The sequence below is a fragment of the Notamacropus eugenii genome, chromosome 3 (genome assembly GCF_028372415.1).
Source record: "Notamacropus eugenii isolate mMacEug1 chromosome 3, mMacEug1.pri_v2, whole genome shotgun sequence".
Classification (NCBI taxonomy): Eukaryota; Metazoa; Chordata; class Mammalia; order Diprotodontia; family Macropodidae; genus Notamacropus; species Notamacropus eugenii.
In genome coordinates this window covers 205,779,171-205,795,590 of record NC_092874.1, presented here as the reverse complement: position 1 = coordinate 205,795,590, position 16,420 = coordinate 205,779,171, and the positions used below count along the sequence as shown (strand labels likewise).

Below are 16,420 nucleotides of genomic sequence, written 5' to 3'. Positions count from 1 at the left end.
TCTCCAAACTCACGTTCTGGGCAAAAAGTACTCTGCTCAACTGAGCTTCTTCTTGCCTTATCATCCAAACTCCCAGTTTCTTCACAACTTTGCCTGTTAGTGATAAAATCATGGGTTCCCAACCTCCTATCTGAAAATCTCACTCTTTACTCTTCTCATTCCCAAATTTTCTTCTCTGGGCCATTATTTCTTAATCTTCACCTTCTCCCAAAAAATTATGGTAATATTGACACCTCTACAACTTAATTAGTCTGATTCCTGGGTCCCAACCAAACTGAAGGTATTTATACATTTACAATAATTTTTAGGAGGAAAGGATCTTGCTCTTCAAGTCTCAGTATCAACACACATTGTTGGGATGGAGAAGTTCGCTGAAGCATAACTCCTTTCAAAGCTGGAACTCACAGCATCATCCTTTGGAGAAGGATAAAAAGATGTGGCAAGGGGTTGGGGGGCTCTAGTGGACAGAGTCTACCATCAGATGGAATTCACTAAAAAAAGATACAGATTTATCTCTGAGACCAAGAGGCCCTTACTGAGTCCCATGAAGATTCTCCACTGAGCCTCTAAAGTTTCTGGAGACCTGTCCTTTGAGAGAAAGAATATACAAAAAAAGAGCCATTCTAAACAAAGTCATGAGGGTCATCCATAAGGCTGCCAAGAGAAGCCACCAGACTTCCTCTTCATCCATGTGTGCTAACTTTTAGCTTCAGTCATCCTCTAAATCAGAGATGTCAAACTCAAGGTTTGGCCAGTTGACTCCCAAAGAAGTGCTGCGAAATCAGGTTAAAATGTAATTGAGAACTATCTAAAATAAATACAATACAATACAAAATTAATACAAAATAAATAAAAATACAATATAGAGAATGTTAATCTGTGGATATGTAGGTCAGTATACTGCCACAGGGATTCCCTTTTCTATTTGAGTTTAACACTGCTGCCCTAAATGATGCACCATTTGACACCGAGGCTCATGACAATATCCCTTTTCATTCAGAGTCTGAACAAGCAGTATGTGCTCCTTCAAGGAAGAGGAGAATGAATGGTACATTAGTTACCATCCCTCTCTTTGCAGAAGCAGTTGACTATGAAGAGGTGTGCTGAAATTACCTCTGGGCTTGTGCCTTCGTTGACAAACGGAAGCCAAGTCCTAGAAAAATCATCCCCTCAGTGTAGGTGGCTAATTCATAGCCTCAAAAGTCCTTGTCTTCCATATAATAATAATAAAATCTAAAATGTCCAAACTATATAATAAATTATTTCAGCTCTCCATTTTTCTACAGCATTCAAAGGATATGTTCCTGGAATATCCATTCCTAATCTGTTTTCTACACCTTCACACAATGCTAATGAAGCTTATGCCATCTTTCCACAATAAGATGGATGAGCTTTTGTTAAAAATACTTCTCCAAAATATCTCCATGGTGTGGATTCTCAAAGAATATATCATCAGGACACAAGTTCTGATAAGTCCTACTGAGCCAGAAAAACACTGCATGCAGACCTGGCACCATATTGTATGTCTCTCAACTGAAAAGTCAGCCTAGGTATGTTCTGAGAGGTTCATCACGGCAAGACTGGCCACATTTTGGGGGGCAACAATTAAGAAATCACCTGCTAAAGCATGAAATGGGTAAAGGCTTACATCAATGGAAGCAGCGTTGATAAAATACTCTAGGTCTAGTAGGACAGAGATGCTATTGAATGAACTAACACTGCCATATACAGACAGGTATTTCAGGAATGCTGTTCAATGATGGTGATGATGGCTTGAGGTGTTTTTTCATTGCTTAATTATTTGGCACTTTACGTAGTTAAGGATTAAACTAAGAGGCAGTGTGCCATAATGGATAGAGGGCCAACTTTTGTGCCAGGAACTCCTGGGTTCAAGTTAGACCTCCAACACACATTGGCTATACAACACCATAGTTAAACAAGTCACAATCTCCCACTGCCCTCTAGACAACTATGTCGCAAAGCAGGTATTTATCTGCATCAGTAGAGGGAGTTTCATCAATGGAAGTTTTCAGGTATAATCCAATACAAATTATATTGTATAATATAGTGTATATATTGTGTGTATGAAAACTATAATATACATAGTAAATATGTAGGGTATATATGTATATGTGTGTATGTGAGAGAGAGAGACAGAGAGATAGAGCACAGACCTGTGTAGAGATGTGATACAAAAATTCATTCCACCAATTTAGGCCACAATTTATTCATAATTTACAGTCTTAGAAAGTTGTTCAGGATACTGAGAAGTTAAGATACATGCCCAGGGCCATGCAATCTCTACGTGTCGGAAGCAGGACTTGAAATCCGGTCTTCTTAACACCTCCTGTCTACTACTCCAAACTGCCTTTAATTAAAAATTTAGTCCCTGACATTTTGCAAAATAATTTACAATTCTTTTTTGATCAGTTGGTCCATTTTTCCTCTCCCCCACTCCCTCCAAAGCCTGACAATGCCTTGCTGCAACCTTGGAGGGGGGACAGCGGAGAGGGGGTACACGATCTAGAAGCACAGAAAATGAATGTGGTTATTGTGGTGACTACATTGTGATTAAGTCTCCAGGTGTTTACAAGCAGTCAATCAGCTTCTTATTACAAGTTGAAAAACAAAATGTCTTCTGAATACTAGCCTTGAGAGTCTGGCAAAGAACTGTCTGGCTCTCGCTGACCTGGACAAGCAGCTGCCACATCGGACAGGAACAGTTACTGTAAAAGGAAGCTGTTCTAAGTGCTTGCTTTTTTTTTTCTAATGAGTAGTAAAGATTTCTTCAGCCACGTGGCCACAGCCATTAAGAAAGTCTTAGAAAGGGAAAAGGATAGGGAAAAATATATCAGAATTTGGGAAATGTAGCTGAAAATTAAGAGCAAAATTTAGTTACTTTCTAAAATCTAGCTCTCTGGGGGTTTCTGCCATTAGAAAGCAGGTGACTGAGCTAAACTCACAAACAGAAATCAGCTGTGAAGACTACCTGGCAATTGTCTTAGGTTTTTCCCTAATCAAATTGGGGAAATGTTTTTTTGTCCTTGAGATGAAAGACTTTGTGGTTCCACAGATTAGAGCGCCTAGGCAGCAAGTTTCAGGTCATCACATGCCCTGATCAACTTCATAGTGACTTAGCCTTCTTATTACAACTAGCTCCAAGTAGAAGAAAATGTATATAGGACTGAAACAAGTTCAGCTAAGTACCAGAAAGGATCTCCTAAATCTCCCCTAGAAACTACCTATGCTACAGCACTGAAAGAATGAGGTGAGAATAACAAGATTATCTATCAAACATCAACCCGAGCCTCTTCATCACCTAAGTCGGGAAAGGTAGTCACTGCCTGGGACCTGAACTAATACAGGCAGTCTCGTTTTCAAGCAGACTGATTGGCGAGATAAGACATTCATTTTTTCTGTGGATCACAGCCCACTACTATGTCCCACCTCTAGCCTTTCTCCCTTTGCACAGCCCCAAAAGGCACCTAGTGTAGAGAAAGGAAAGCTGCAGTCTGGTTCTGGTCCTGCCTCTAACACACAATAGCTGTACAACCGCTGGCAAGTCACTGTGTCTCTCGAAGCCCCAGGCCTATTTGGAAGATTTGTGACAGAGCTGTATTGGTAGAGGGACTAGAAGTTCCCTACACCAATGAAAAAGTCATAGATTCCATTTAGCAATGAAATAACAGATCTAACTATAAACAAACCCCCAAACCCGAAAAAACCTATTTTTCCCCAGCAGAGTTTATAAGCTCTTTGATGAAAGGGGCTATTTTTCATCTTGCCTTCATATTCCCAGTGTCTAAAATGTACTGGGCACTTAACAAAGGCTTATTGAATTTAATTGAATCATCCTTTTGGATACTTGTACAGAAAGGAAAGTGCTGTTTAGCATGAAACATTGTCGACAAGCACATCTGGAGGGGAAGCCTTCGGACTTCCCTAGGATGCTGCCTTCTCTTTTTCCAAAGTCACACACCTGAGCCCTAGGTCAGTTGCCATCTGCTAGAAACAGTAGAAGTCAGAGTAGCCTCTCCATCCCCTTAGACTATTGAAAAGTCCCCCAGTCATTGCATCTTGAGTCTCCTGAGCTCAATGCAATGGGGAGTGTTACAAAGAACTACATCGAAGCCAGACAGAAAGTCATCCATGAGGCTCTGAGAGATGGGTCCAGGGGTTACTAATGCACTACTGGGCTTTGGAAAGAGCTAAATCTGCAGGGTACAACCCCCAACTTAACATCATAAGCTAAAGATGCCAAAAATTAGCTGTAGAGGACTTAGTAGGAAGCACTCACTGCTTTCTATTACTCTGAATCTCAAAAGTGTATTAACCATCTATTAAGCACTGGGATGATTCATTTAAAAGCTTCTGCTTGTGTTCTCTCTTGTTCTGTGTATACATAAGCATACTGAAATATATTATTAAATAACATATGGTCTATATTTGCTTCTGTATTATGTGCCATACATACTTATTTATTGTCTAGATGTTTATATGTTATCTGTATTACCTTGATGTGCTGGATCTATATTATAAATAAATTTTGTTTATATTCTTGACCATTGTATTATCATAGTGATTTATTTTCCCTGGTGTCCATACAACTTCCAGAGCATAAAAGGATAATGCACTTCTTTAATCTGTAAAAAGTAAAAGTGTGGCCACCATGGTTTTCTGGTCATTTGTAAGAAGTTATTGTGCATTATTATCATTACTGCACAATGCTAATTTTCTATAAGGTGCTGCTCTAACATTTGATCTCTCCATCACATGGATTTGACCCTTGGTTCTCAAATGCTATGCATGTGTAGCCTAAGCTCTGGAAAATTCTACCAATCTGGAAAGGCTTTTAAGTAAGGCTCTGCCAAGTGAAGTCAAGTCAGCAAGCATTTATTAAGCATTTACTATGTGCAGAGCACTGGGGATACAAAGAAAAGCAAATAATCTCTGCTCTCAAAAGCTCATAGTGTAATGGGAGAGGTAACATGAAAGCAACTATGTACAAACGAGATATATGTTGGATAAAATAAAATCAATGGAAATCACAGCAACAGCATTAAGGTCAATCAGAAAGGCTTCTTGTGGATAGTGAAATTTTATCTAAGACTTGAAGAAAACCAGGAAATTCAGGAGACAAAGATGAGCAGAGAGATGGAGTTTCAAACATGGGAGACAGCCAATGAATGACAAATGCACGGAGTTTGGAGATGCTGAATGACAGAGAGAAGAAGAAGGCCAGTGTCACTGGATCATAGAATATATGGAGGGAAGTAAAATATAAGAAGATTGAAATTGTGGGAAGAGGCCAGTTATGAAGAACTTTAAAAGCCAAACAGAGGATTTTATATTTGATCTCAGAGGTAATAGGGAAGCATTAGAGCTTATTGAATGGTGGAGTGGGTGTATCTTCCTGCACTTTAGGAAGATCAGCTGATTGTAGGATGAACTGGAGTAGGTCAGGAAGACCAACTAGACGGCTATTTTGGTAGCTCAGGAATGAAGACATTAGAGTCGTGACAGTATCAGAGGTGAGAAGGGAGGATATATGAGAGATATTATTACAGTAGAATCAATAGGCCTTGGCAACAGATTGTATGGGTAGGGGCAGAGTAAGGAGTGAGGAGTTGAGAATGACACCACAGTTAGAAGTTGGGGATATTTAGGAAAATGGTGATGATTTTGACAGTAATAGGGGAATTAGAAAGAGGGGGAGGACTTGGGGGGAAAGATGATGAGATCAGTTTTGGAGATGCTGAGTTTAAGATATCTATGGGTTATCCAGTTCAAGATATCCAGTAAGCAGTTGCTAATGATAAGAGTGGAGATATTGAAAGAGGTAAATAGATGTAAGATCTGGATAAGTCGATCTGAGAATCATTGGCATAGAGATGATAATTAAATCCATGGGAGCAGATGAGGCTACCAAATGAAACAGTAAAGAGGGAGAAGAGAAGCAAGGCATAGCCTTGGGAGACACCCACTGTTACTGAGCAGAACCTGGATGAAGAGTCAGCAAAAGAGATAGAACAATTGGTCAGAGAGGTAGGAGGGAGCAGTGTCATAGAAACCTAGAAAGAAGAGAACATCGAGTAAAAGAGGATCCTCAAAAGGGTTCAGGATTGCAGAGAGGTCAAGAAGAATGAAAGTTGAATAAAGAACAGTAGAATTAGCAAGTAAGAGATTATTGCTAACTTGAAAGAGAGCAATATCAGTTGCATGATGAGGTCAGAAGACCACAGAGAGTGAAGTGAGTGAGAGGAAAGGAAATAAAGACAGGCTTCTCAAGAAGTTTAGCAACAAAAAGGAAGAGAGATAAAGGATAACAGCTAGCAGAGATGGATAAAGAGAGGATGGGGGAAATATGGACATATTTACAGGTGAGGGGAGAAGTAGTCAGTAGTCAATCTCAGGAAGAGATTGAAGACTAGTGAAAAAGTAGGGATTATAAAAAAAGTCATCTGCTATGGAAGAAGGAATGTGAATGTAGAGAGATTAACCTTGGTACATGATGATAAATGTTTAACAACCTGCTCTTTGCGGGGAAAGCATATGCATAACACACTTTTAAATTTAATCCGCATTGTTAACATTTTTTCCATCACAATCAAGAAAACAATAAATTAAGTCCTGATTTGCTGCATTTGTCGATTGCTACAGTATAAATGCTCACAATGAAAATTGAACAATTAGCTCTTGAGCACCTGTGAAGGCTAGCTTGAGTACAACACTAGAGAAGGATCATTGCATTTAAGACAACTGTGAAGAGATAGTTTCAGAAGTCACCTGAGTTATGTGAGCTGGGGTCAGAAGGAGATAAGAGAAAACTCTTGGTGAATGGCTTCAATTTTTTCAGTGAAATATAAGGCAAGATTCTCAGCTGAGAGGGTAGGGGGAGGGAGAGTGAAGGGAGAAGTGATGAGGGAAGAAAATGGTGCCACTATAGTGAATAAGAGGGGTAAAAGGATTGTTTTGTGGCAATGCAGGCCATGGTGAAATTATGTAACATAAATTTGTAGTGAACCTAGTGAACATAGTTTCATGATTTTTTTCCTAGAATTCTCAAAAGCACATGAGTAGGACTGAAGTTCAAGAAAGATGGGATTAATCCAAGACTGAGGATGAGAAAAGATAGTCAATAGGAAAAGGTAGCAAAGGACTCAGGGAAGTGTAGAGGTGAACTAGTTCACCAAAGGGTCAAGATGGGAAAGGCAGGAGGTTATAGCAGAAGTGATGATGGGAAAGAACTGAGGGGTGGAAAGATTGGAGATTAGGGAATGCAAGGCAAAGAGAGAAGTGGAATGAGAACAGAGTGTGATCAAAGAAGGGGATTTTGGAGGGTAACATTTGGAACGATGACAAATTAAGGGAAGGACCATTTCTATATGTAGCTAAGGGGGAGCGAGAGGAAAAGTAGGTCATGGAAATGAATAAATTGTGGAACTGGGGGGTTGGAGTGTTTGAGGAAGTATCACTACGTATGATGTCACCTAATAGAAAGACGAAAAGAAAGAGAGACATGAACTAGGAACTGAATTCGTTGAGGAAATAATGAAATTGTCATTGAGGCCAGTAGAAAACAGCTATCAGAATCTTGATTGGGAGGTAAATATGGATTGAGCGAACCTCAAAAGATGTGAGGTAACTGAGTGATAGAGGCAGAAGGAAAGCCTCGAAGTGAAAATGGGGTACTATAAGTCTCTTACTTTGACTAGTGAGTTGGAAGGATGGATGAAAAGTGGAACCAGGCGCTGGAAAAGGTAGCCAGAAAAGCTGTGTCATCAGAAAGGAACCAGGTCTCAGCAAGTGGAAGAAGATGTAAGAAGTGAGAAAGGAAAAGGTTTCAGATGAAAATAAGTTTGTTAACCTATGGAGTGGGCATTATATAGAGCATGGTGAAAGGAGGGGAGTAGCTTTAGATTGAGGGATTAGGGTGGAAGGGATGTGACAAGAAGGGAGTAGTCAGTAGGGGATGGAAAGTGAGGATTGAACAATGACAACCAGGGTTTCAGAATCACTGGGATGGACTGGTAGTTTATTAATCACTGAGAAATTAGTTTTGAAAGCTCATCATTATCCCTAGGGCTTCTGCCTCATGGTGGAGTTCTCCCAGGGCATCACGCAGTAATATAACTTGGAAAGCAGAAATGGGATGGGTAGAAGTACCCATGGTGGGGAGAAGCTCAGGTGAAGCAGCTCTAGGAAGTGCTATTATATGAGGCCACAGAGGATGCTGGCAGAACACCCAAAGGAATAGATAATCAAGAAAGACTAAGAGCTAGGAAGGTAATGAGAACACATTTCACAAGCTCTATTCAGCTTGTACTGCAGCACTGATACTAAGTATTCACAAAAAGACCACCATGAAAATAATTACAGCTTATGAATTAACATCAGTTGCTGATGATGAAGAAAAATCCTACAAAGAACTCAATACCACTCACAAAATTAAATCAGCATGTACCCTGAAATTCAATGATTTCAATATAGGTGGGAATAGGTAGAGATTATGAGAAATATATGAGAAAGCATGGTTCAGAAAAAAAAAGAAATGCCAATAGACGTGTGAACTACACAGAAGTCTCATTCCCTTATATAATGGCCACTTTAAGAATTGATAGGTGCAGGCTATGGGTATCACCAATAATCACACACATACACACACATTGAAACAGATAGGAAAAGATATTTTATTGATGAGGAGATTATTCCTGAATTACAGCAAGTTAGTCAAGCCAAGGAGAAAAATATCGCATACAATTGGAATTACTAAATCCTGAACTATTTAAACAAGTAAGCAGCAATGAAAATGGGGACTGGACAGCAGTATTGGCATCAACACTGATTATAGTAATTTTATTCATAAATTTAACTATTGTCATTCTATTGCCACAAGATCAAAAGACCCCATAAAGTCCATTGGTTAGCAAACATTTGACTTACTTTCAAAAAGTGATAGAAGTTTAGAATATAAATTCAATTGTAAAATCTCCTAGAGGAACATGGACAATCATGAACATTGAGAAACAATGGAGAATAAAATTTGTTTAAAAAAAAAAAGTTAGCAAGAGCTCCAACTAAGCAAAGTCATCCCAAGGACATTTAAAGACAAAAAAAAAAATGAAAGAAGGACAACAAACAGGTAGGAAATGGAAAAGGTCTATAAAGATTACCATAATAAACTGCTTTTATCGTCAAAGACAGAGGAACCACCATACTTGGTAACCTTAACAGCACACTTTCAGATGTTTTTTGGGTGAGGTAGAAATAGCACTAAAGAGAAAAAATACAGGAAAAGCACCCAAATTGAACCAAGCATATATCCCTGTCACAACTGTGAAAAAACAAAGGTCAATAATGCAAGATATTTGAAGGAGAGGAAGATACCAATCACATGTAAAAACTCTTGGACCTTATTAATACTTCCTCACCAAAAGTGACTGAGAAAAACAAAACACTACCAATCTATATTCCTATTCTTCCACCTATATAAAATCTTGATATAAGCCACATATAAACAAATCAAGAGCATCTTCAAAATTAAAAGGGAACAGACAGTCTTTCACAAATGAAATTTATCAATAGATAATATCTATATCCTTTCAGAGTTGACTGAAAGATATATATATAATATGTATATACATATATATGATCCCATCCTGCTTTTTTGTCAATAAAAAAAGCATTTGACTTAATGAAGCAAAATACCATCTTAAAGACTCTATTCAACAACTCTATTCAACTCTTATTCTCCTAACCATATGTCAAAACCATTTAAGATTCCTTGAAAGATATAACAAAGAAATAATCTTTTCAATAATCCTCTAATCAAAACATCAGAAGGGATACAAGTTGGGGAGGTCTGCATTTGCCAAACATGTTCACCACTGTGATAAAGAGAATCGGAGCAGAGTATGTTTATGATGAGGTTCTCCACATGTTCCTGTTTATGAACACTGTTGTGCTGGTTTGAACATTCACACAAGAAAGATGAAGTGGATGAAGAATGTCAATTTCTCAACTACCACATACATTTGGATGGAAAGATATATCCTCGTCCAACCAATTATCTGTGACAGACAATAGAGATGGAGAAGTTGAACTTGGAGATGAAGAGGAGAGTGAGCTGAATTGCATTTGAGAAATTCCAGAGGTCCTTAAATGACCCCAAACTTTTCCTGAAAACTAAGGCCCAACTTCTTAATACTAACATTCTATTTATGTTGCTACATGGCAATAAGGCTCAGAATAAAAGTCTGAATAATTAAAAATGAATATCACACACAGGGTAATGAAAAGTTGGGTTTGAGCAGGCTGTACTGTATAATCAATGGAAAATTTTGAAGAAAGGGAATAAAAGGTATCATCAAGGAAATATATGATAGAAAGAAGATGAGTTAGTCTTGTGATGGGACTGAGGGGACAGATGGCCAGCAAGAGTGTTCACTAAAGGAAGACTTCTGGGACATCACCCCTTAAAGTGAACTTATAGGAGGACATGGACAAAAGTGGCACTGGACAGGCAGACAGGAATGGATAGAGATCTATATCATTGGAGGGAACTTCAAAACTGATGAAATCATAAATTCATTTGAGTATTGTGCATTTTTCATAGGATTACTAGTATATTGCATCATTGAATAGGTAAAAGACTAATAGTGTATCTTCTATACTTGGAAAACACGTTTACCCCCTCTGCTGGAAAAAGGATCTTCAGAAGTTTTACTCATTAAATGATTGACTATTAAGAAACTCATTTGCTAGCTGAAGCCTGAAGTGGAAAATCCATTATGGAAGGAGAAAAGTTGCCTTGGAATTAGGGCAGAGAAGGCAGCAGAAATGAAAAGAGGCCTATATATGACACCCTAAACCTCTGATCTAGTCCCAGGAACCGTTTCCTTACAGATACTTTAATATTAAATTTTCCATCCCAACTCAACACAACCATCCTTATCCACACCCTTCATACAATATCCAGAGAGAAAGAACCAGGGAACTCACTTTCCCTATATCTAAACTCAAGAAAAGCAGAACCCATACCCTTTTCTCTTAGCAAATATTTTTGCTTTCCCAATCATTGACTAATACTATTATTGATTTGAGGGAACTCATTTGACTCTGGTTCTCCCTTGAGTTGTTCTCTAACACTAATCCCCAAATCTTCCTTTATTTAAGTTCTGATCCTTAAGTCACAGCACCCCCTTCCTTGTAAATATGCCTCTGCTTCTAAGGTACTCTTTAATCCCACTGACAGCCTTCCTCACCTCACCTCACCTCTACTCCAAGAAAAAATAAATACACATTAAAAACCTAGGTAAAACCAGCAGACTAACAAAGAGAAAGAAAGAAGTACATTCTTCATGTCTTGGGTAAGGGGACAAGAGAAATAAAGCCCTTTCACCTGAGAATCTACACTCAAGAATGGATAAAAAATTGTTCCCATGAATTATATAATCACTGCAGCTTCAGGGAGAAAACTGGAATTCAGGTTGCCATAGTGTTGGCATATTGTTGGAAAGACAGAGCTCTTTCCCTCACACACACTCTCTCTCCATCTTTCTCATAAATGGCTTCAATGCCAAAGCTCCTACCTGCCACCATTCATGAGAAGGGTAAAGAAGGGACAGCCAAGGGTAAATAAGCAGATATTATGAGTTTATCATGGACTATGTGAGTATCTTAAAGTCTTAGGTTTTTCCTTATTAATGGCATAATTGTGAATAATTATTATTATAATATTATTACTACTATTGCTAATAAAATGATAAGGTCTAGCCGCATCTTCAAGATTGTCTGGTCCAAGGTAGTAGGCTGAGAAATAGGTCAAGCATTCCATCACTTGGAAATTGTGTAAATTGGATAGGAACCTTTTTGATCCCTCAAAACTATAACTCTTTATTTTTCCTTCTCTCCTCCCCTTCCTATCAGCCCACCATGCCATTTCAAAGGAAGGAACTTGAGGGCAAGTGTGACAAGTGTTAATAGTGCACTGATCCTACTCCCATCCAGAGAAATATTGTTATCCTTGTGAATTCAGAAACTCATCCAAGGTCCCATATTCTACAAAAAGTTGTTCACCTGAAGAAGTATAGTTACTCTGAAAGTAAACACACAAACAAAAACAAATAGACCTAAATAATCTAAAAGATCTAAGAATGAAAGAAAAAGGGCAAAAACATATTCTGACTCAGGAAGGGTAAAAGCACCATCCCAATAAGGGGAAAAGTGTTGGGTAGGGGGAAGAGCTAAAAACAGAAACAGTCTTTTCAGTTATCCAGTTCCACAGAGAAGAATCACATCTGTGTGTTCCCAGAGTGACAAAAACTAAGGGAAATAGATGCCTATGGGAAAAAAGTAAGAGGGACATATCAAGGGAAGCATAAAGAAAGGAATATTCAAAACACAGAGGCAAACACAGAGGGAAGATAGAGAAGACCGAATGTTTGTAAGGCAACATCAGGTAAAAACGATTCCTGTTTACAAACCATCCCAAGGATTACACTGAGTAATGTTGAAAAATAATAACTTGTTGACTTGAGAGTTGGGGGATGGGAAAGAGAAAGTTTCCAAGTGGAGAGTTAATTCGATTGCTTTTCAGAATCACAGGGGGAGCTGGTGAGACTTGATGTCAGCAGGATGGGTAAGCTCAGAAAACACTGGGCATACTATGTTTCCCCATGAGGAAACCATACTCCTTTAAAAAAAAATTTTTTTTAACAAAACAAAACAAAAAATAAAACTCACATTACCATCTAACCTTTAAATACTACCATATTAAAGGAGTGTAGTAGATATGTGGGTGGGGACAGGCAGGCATGCCAACTAAACATGTAAGGCTGGACATGGCATTCATGTAGCACTTACAGCCTAACAATTAGGATAAAGGTGTACGTGTCGGTGAATTCTCTATATAAATGTGAATAGATATATGTAAGGATTAACGTATAGGGGTGTGTGAGAGTGTGGAGGGGAGAGAAAAAAGAGAGGGAGAGAGGGAGAAGGGGGAGACGGAGATAGAGGGAGAGAGAGAGGGAGAGGGAGAGAGGGAGGGGAAGAGAGGAAGGAAGAGGAGAGAGAGAGAGAGAGAGAGAGAGAGAGAGAGAGAGAGAGAGAGAGAGAGAGAGAGAGAGAGAGAGAGAGAGAGAGAGAGAGAGAGAGAGACTGGGTGTACTGTCCACAACATCTGCATTCTACCCACCAACTCAGAGCGCGCCAGCGATAGAAAACAGCAGGAGGGGTACTAGTACTCGACATAGACGCCTCAGCAAGCCGGCGGGAGCCCCGGGGCGGGGGAAATCCGGGCTGAGTGAGTCTCTCGGGTTATCTGCGCGACCCGCAGTACCTCGAGGCCAGGGACCCCTGTCCAAGGCAGGCTCGGTAATCAAAGCATCCTCTCCCAGCTTCCGAAACTGGGGGACTGTGAGGCCTCCTGGTACCCCCTCCCCCACTGCCAGATTTTTCCAACAGTTCAGTTTAGAAAGGGAGAAAGGAGAGAGAAGAGAGAGACTTGGGTTAACTAACCCCCACCCCCCCACCCCCGCTCCTCCCGCCTCCTGCCGCCTGGCATTTCATACGAAGCACATGCTCTCGGGAAGACTGGAAAGGGAGGGGGGACTCTGAAATTTTCCTATCCGTCACCCAACTGCCCCTGATCACCGCTGCTATGGACACAGAAACCGAAGGGAAGGCTGACTGAGGAGAGAAGGGAGGAAGGGCGCAGAGTCCAGCTTCGTCTCCAAACCTGCACCCCGCGGTTCCTCTCAAAGCCAGCCTCCAGGGAAACTCCTGAGGGAGGGAAGAGGGCAAATGGGGGGCAGCAGGGAGAGGGGAGGATCCGAGGGATCGAGAGGCGAGGGGAGGGGGTGTAGGAGGAGAGAGGAGAAAAGGGGTGGAGAAGGAATATCGAGCTTTAAGCCCCCGGCGAGGGAGGAAAGGCAGGGTCCAGCCTTACCTTGATGATTTTCTTCCGGAATGTACATCCTCTTGTTTTCATTGACCATCTACCAAAACGCGAGAAAAAAAAAGAAACCAAAAATAGGATGGATCGGGGGGAAAAAACCTCCACAAAACGGCTCCGGTTTAATCCCTCTTCGGAGATCGAGGTCGTCTTTCGTGCAAAATCCAAGGAAGCCGTGGAGCTGCAGTATTTCCCCCTTCCGATGATTACCTGATTCCCATTATTGCAACAAATGCCAAAAACTGATTCTCTCCACTACTGCCTCCTTTAGTGAAATTGTAATGCATCCTCGGTACATCCGGGCCCCATCCAAGAATTTAGCACAGCACCTCTGGCCGCTACACCATTTGAAAAAATAAAGAGGAAGAGAGATCAAGAAGAGGTGGAATGGGGTAGGGGGAGGGAAAGGGAGAGGGAGGGAGGGGAAAGAAATTGTGCCCCCTCCCCCCAAAAAGAAGGTGGGGGGAGGAGGATACTCTAAGGCCAATAAAGGGTTAAAATGTCTCTCTCCTCCTCTTTTTTTCCGTCCTCTCCCAACCCCCTTCCTTTTTTTCCTCTTAAAAAGATCCACCAACTCCTAATATCGAGGAGGGCAGGAAGAGACTATAAGCGGCGGGTGCTGATGCTGCCGCCTCCGCCACCGCTTCGAGGCATGCTGAGAGTGGTCTACTGGCAAGGAGCTGTTTCTGCAGAGGCAGAGAGAGGGAGACACCGGGAGAGAGCGCCTCACTCCCTCCCAGCTCCTCGCCTCTCCCTCCCCTCCGCTCGCCGGGCGCTGTGGAGGCAGGCAGACGCGCTGAACGCTTCCAGATGTGGCAGCTGCGGCTGCGGTGGCGGCGGCGGCGGCGGTGGTGGCGGCAGCGCGCAGAGAGCCGGGCGCACAGCGACGAAGCCGGCGGCTGACTTGAGCCCAAAGTTAAGCACACGCTCTCCTCCCTCCTCTGCGCCTGCTGAAAAGCTCTTTCTACAGACATGACGTCAAGGAAAGAGCTGAGGCCGGCTGTCCAGGGACACAGAGGTGGTGGGTGATGGAGCTAGAGGAGTTCGAGGGGTAACTAATGGCTATAGGAAGAAAGAAACCCCTGGGAAGTGGGGGACGGGGGGGAGTGCGGAGTTTGGAGGGAGAACGTTGGGACGGCGAAGGTGGAGAAGACTGGGGGAGCTGAGAGAACCCTCCCACCGTGTTTGTTCACAACAGATTGCCCCACCACTTTACACCCCATCACCACCACCATTTCCACAGACACACCCCCCTCCATCCCCGGCAACACACGTACTCACACATACCGCCCTCTTTATTGTCATTATTGCGGGCTATTGCCTGCAGTTCTAACCACTCCGGAAATACCTCTGTGATCAGAATTTCAAGAAGGGAAATACAATTTAATGAATTGCTGGAGTCTCAGATAATGGCATTAACAAAACGGCTAAATGAATTGTGATTATATATGATCAATTGCAATCAAAGCCCGTGTTGACTGAGACGTGAGAATGGAGAGAGATGATGGACCGAGGAGTAGAGTGAGAAAAGACACCACCCGGCGGAGTCTTCTGGGCAAGGCAGTGGTGCCCCAATGATCTGAATAGATTAAGAGAGCCAAGTTTTCTATGTCCTTGGTGGGAACAGACACACGTTCTCCTGGGGTATCCTTGTCCACTTTTAACTATCCCTGTCATTCATTCTGCTAGTCAGAAGCTCCTTTGAAAAAAGATAACACTTTGCATCATCCCCAAATGCACAAAGCGCAAGTTTAGAATGCCCAGGTGCTGTGGAACCCTTGATACAGACCCATGGGGACAAGGGCTCCCTCTGCAGTGAGCTTTGGTAGGCTTTAGTAGGGTCTAGAGATTCTGTGAGAATCCTATTTCTACATGGCAATGATCTAGCTGCTCACGCAGTGTGATTTCACGGGTGTTAGAACTACTATCCTTAAAAGACCTCCCTCTACATGATAACTCATGCCTGAAATTCGATCTTTATAATTTCATTCCTTTGGCTTAAGGGCTTAACTTGGCTTTAAAATGCAAATATTGTTGCAGGGAAAAATACATTTAAGCAGAATCCGTGGCATGTTAATGTGAATAGTTTTACACAGAGACACCTTGGTGTGGATTAATGTGCTGGACTTGGAATGAAGGAAACCTGGGTTCAAATCTTTTCTTGACGCTTTCTAGCTGTGTGACCTTGTACAAGTCCCTTGCCTCTTCAGTGATAATATTCTCAGCAACAACCAATCAAAAACATTTATTAATCGCCAGTGCTAAGTTCAGAGAACTTAGTCAGTCTCTGCACTCTGCACTCAAGGCAGACAGCATGCACTTGTACAGGTACATATAGGAATGCTCACAAAACATAGAGGAATAAAATACAATTTAATCTTGGAGGAGAAGAATGACAATGTTGTGTTCATCAAAAGACAGCTCTGACTCTTACTAACTCTGTGACTATGAACAAATCACTTA

The 16,420-nt window shown here is 41.3% G+C and overlaps 1 protein-coding gene across 4 annotated transcripts in view; it reads right to left on the bottom strand.

Annotated features, from left to right (window-relative positions):
* The window catches only part of CACNA1C (calcium voltage-gated channel subunit alpha1 C), a 1,037,023-nt gene that overhangs the window by 834,229 nt on the left and 186,374 nt on the right, over positions 1–16,420 (bottom strand). Inside the window, exon 1 of one of the 4 annotated variants that reach the window (XM_072650129.1) lies at positions 13,952–14,999. The exons of 2 other annotated variants lie outside the window; for them this stretch is intronic. In XM_072650129.1, the coding sequence (XP_072506230.1) occupies positions 13,952–14,000 (49 nt within the window). In that variant the 5' untranslated portion in view covers positions 14,001–14,999. Of the gene's footprint in view, positions 1–13,741; positions 13,915–13,951; positions 15,000–16,420 lie in introns of those variants that run through there. One more of the 4 variants, XM_072650130.1, reaches the window with a different exon arrangement.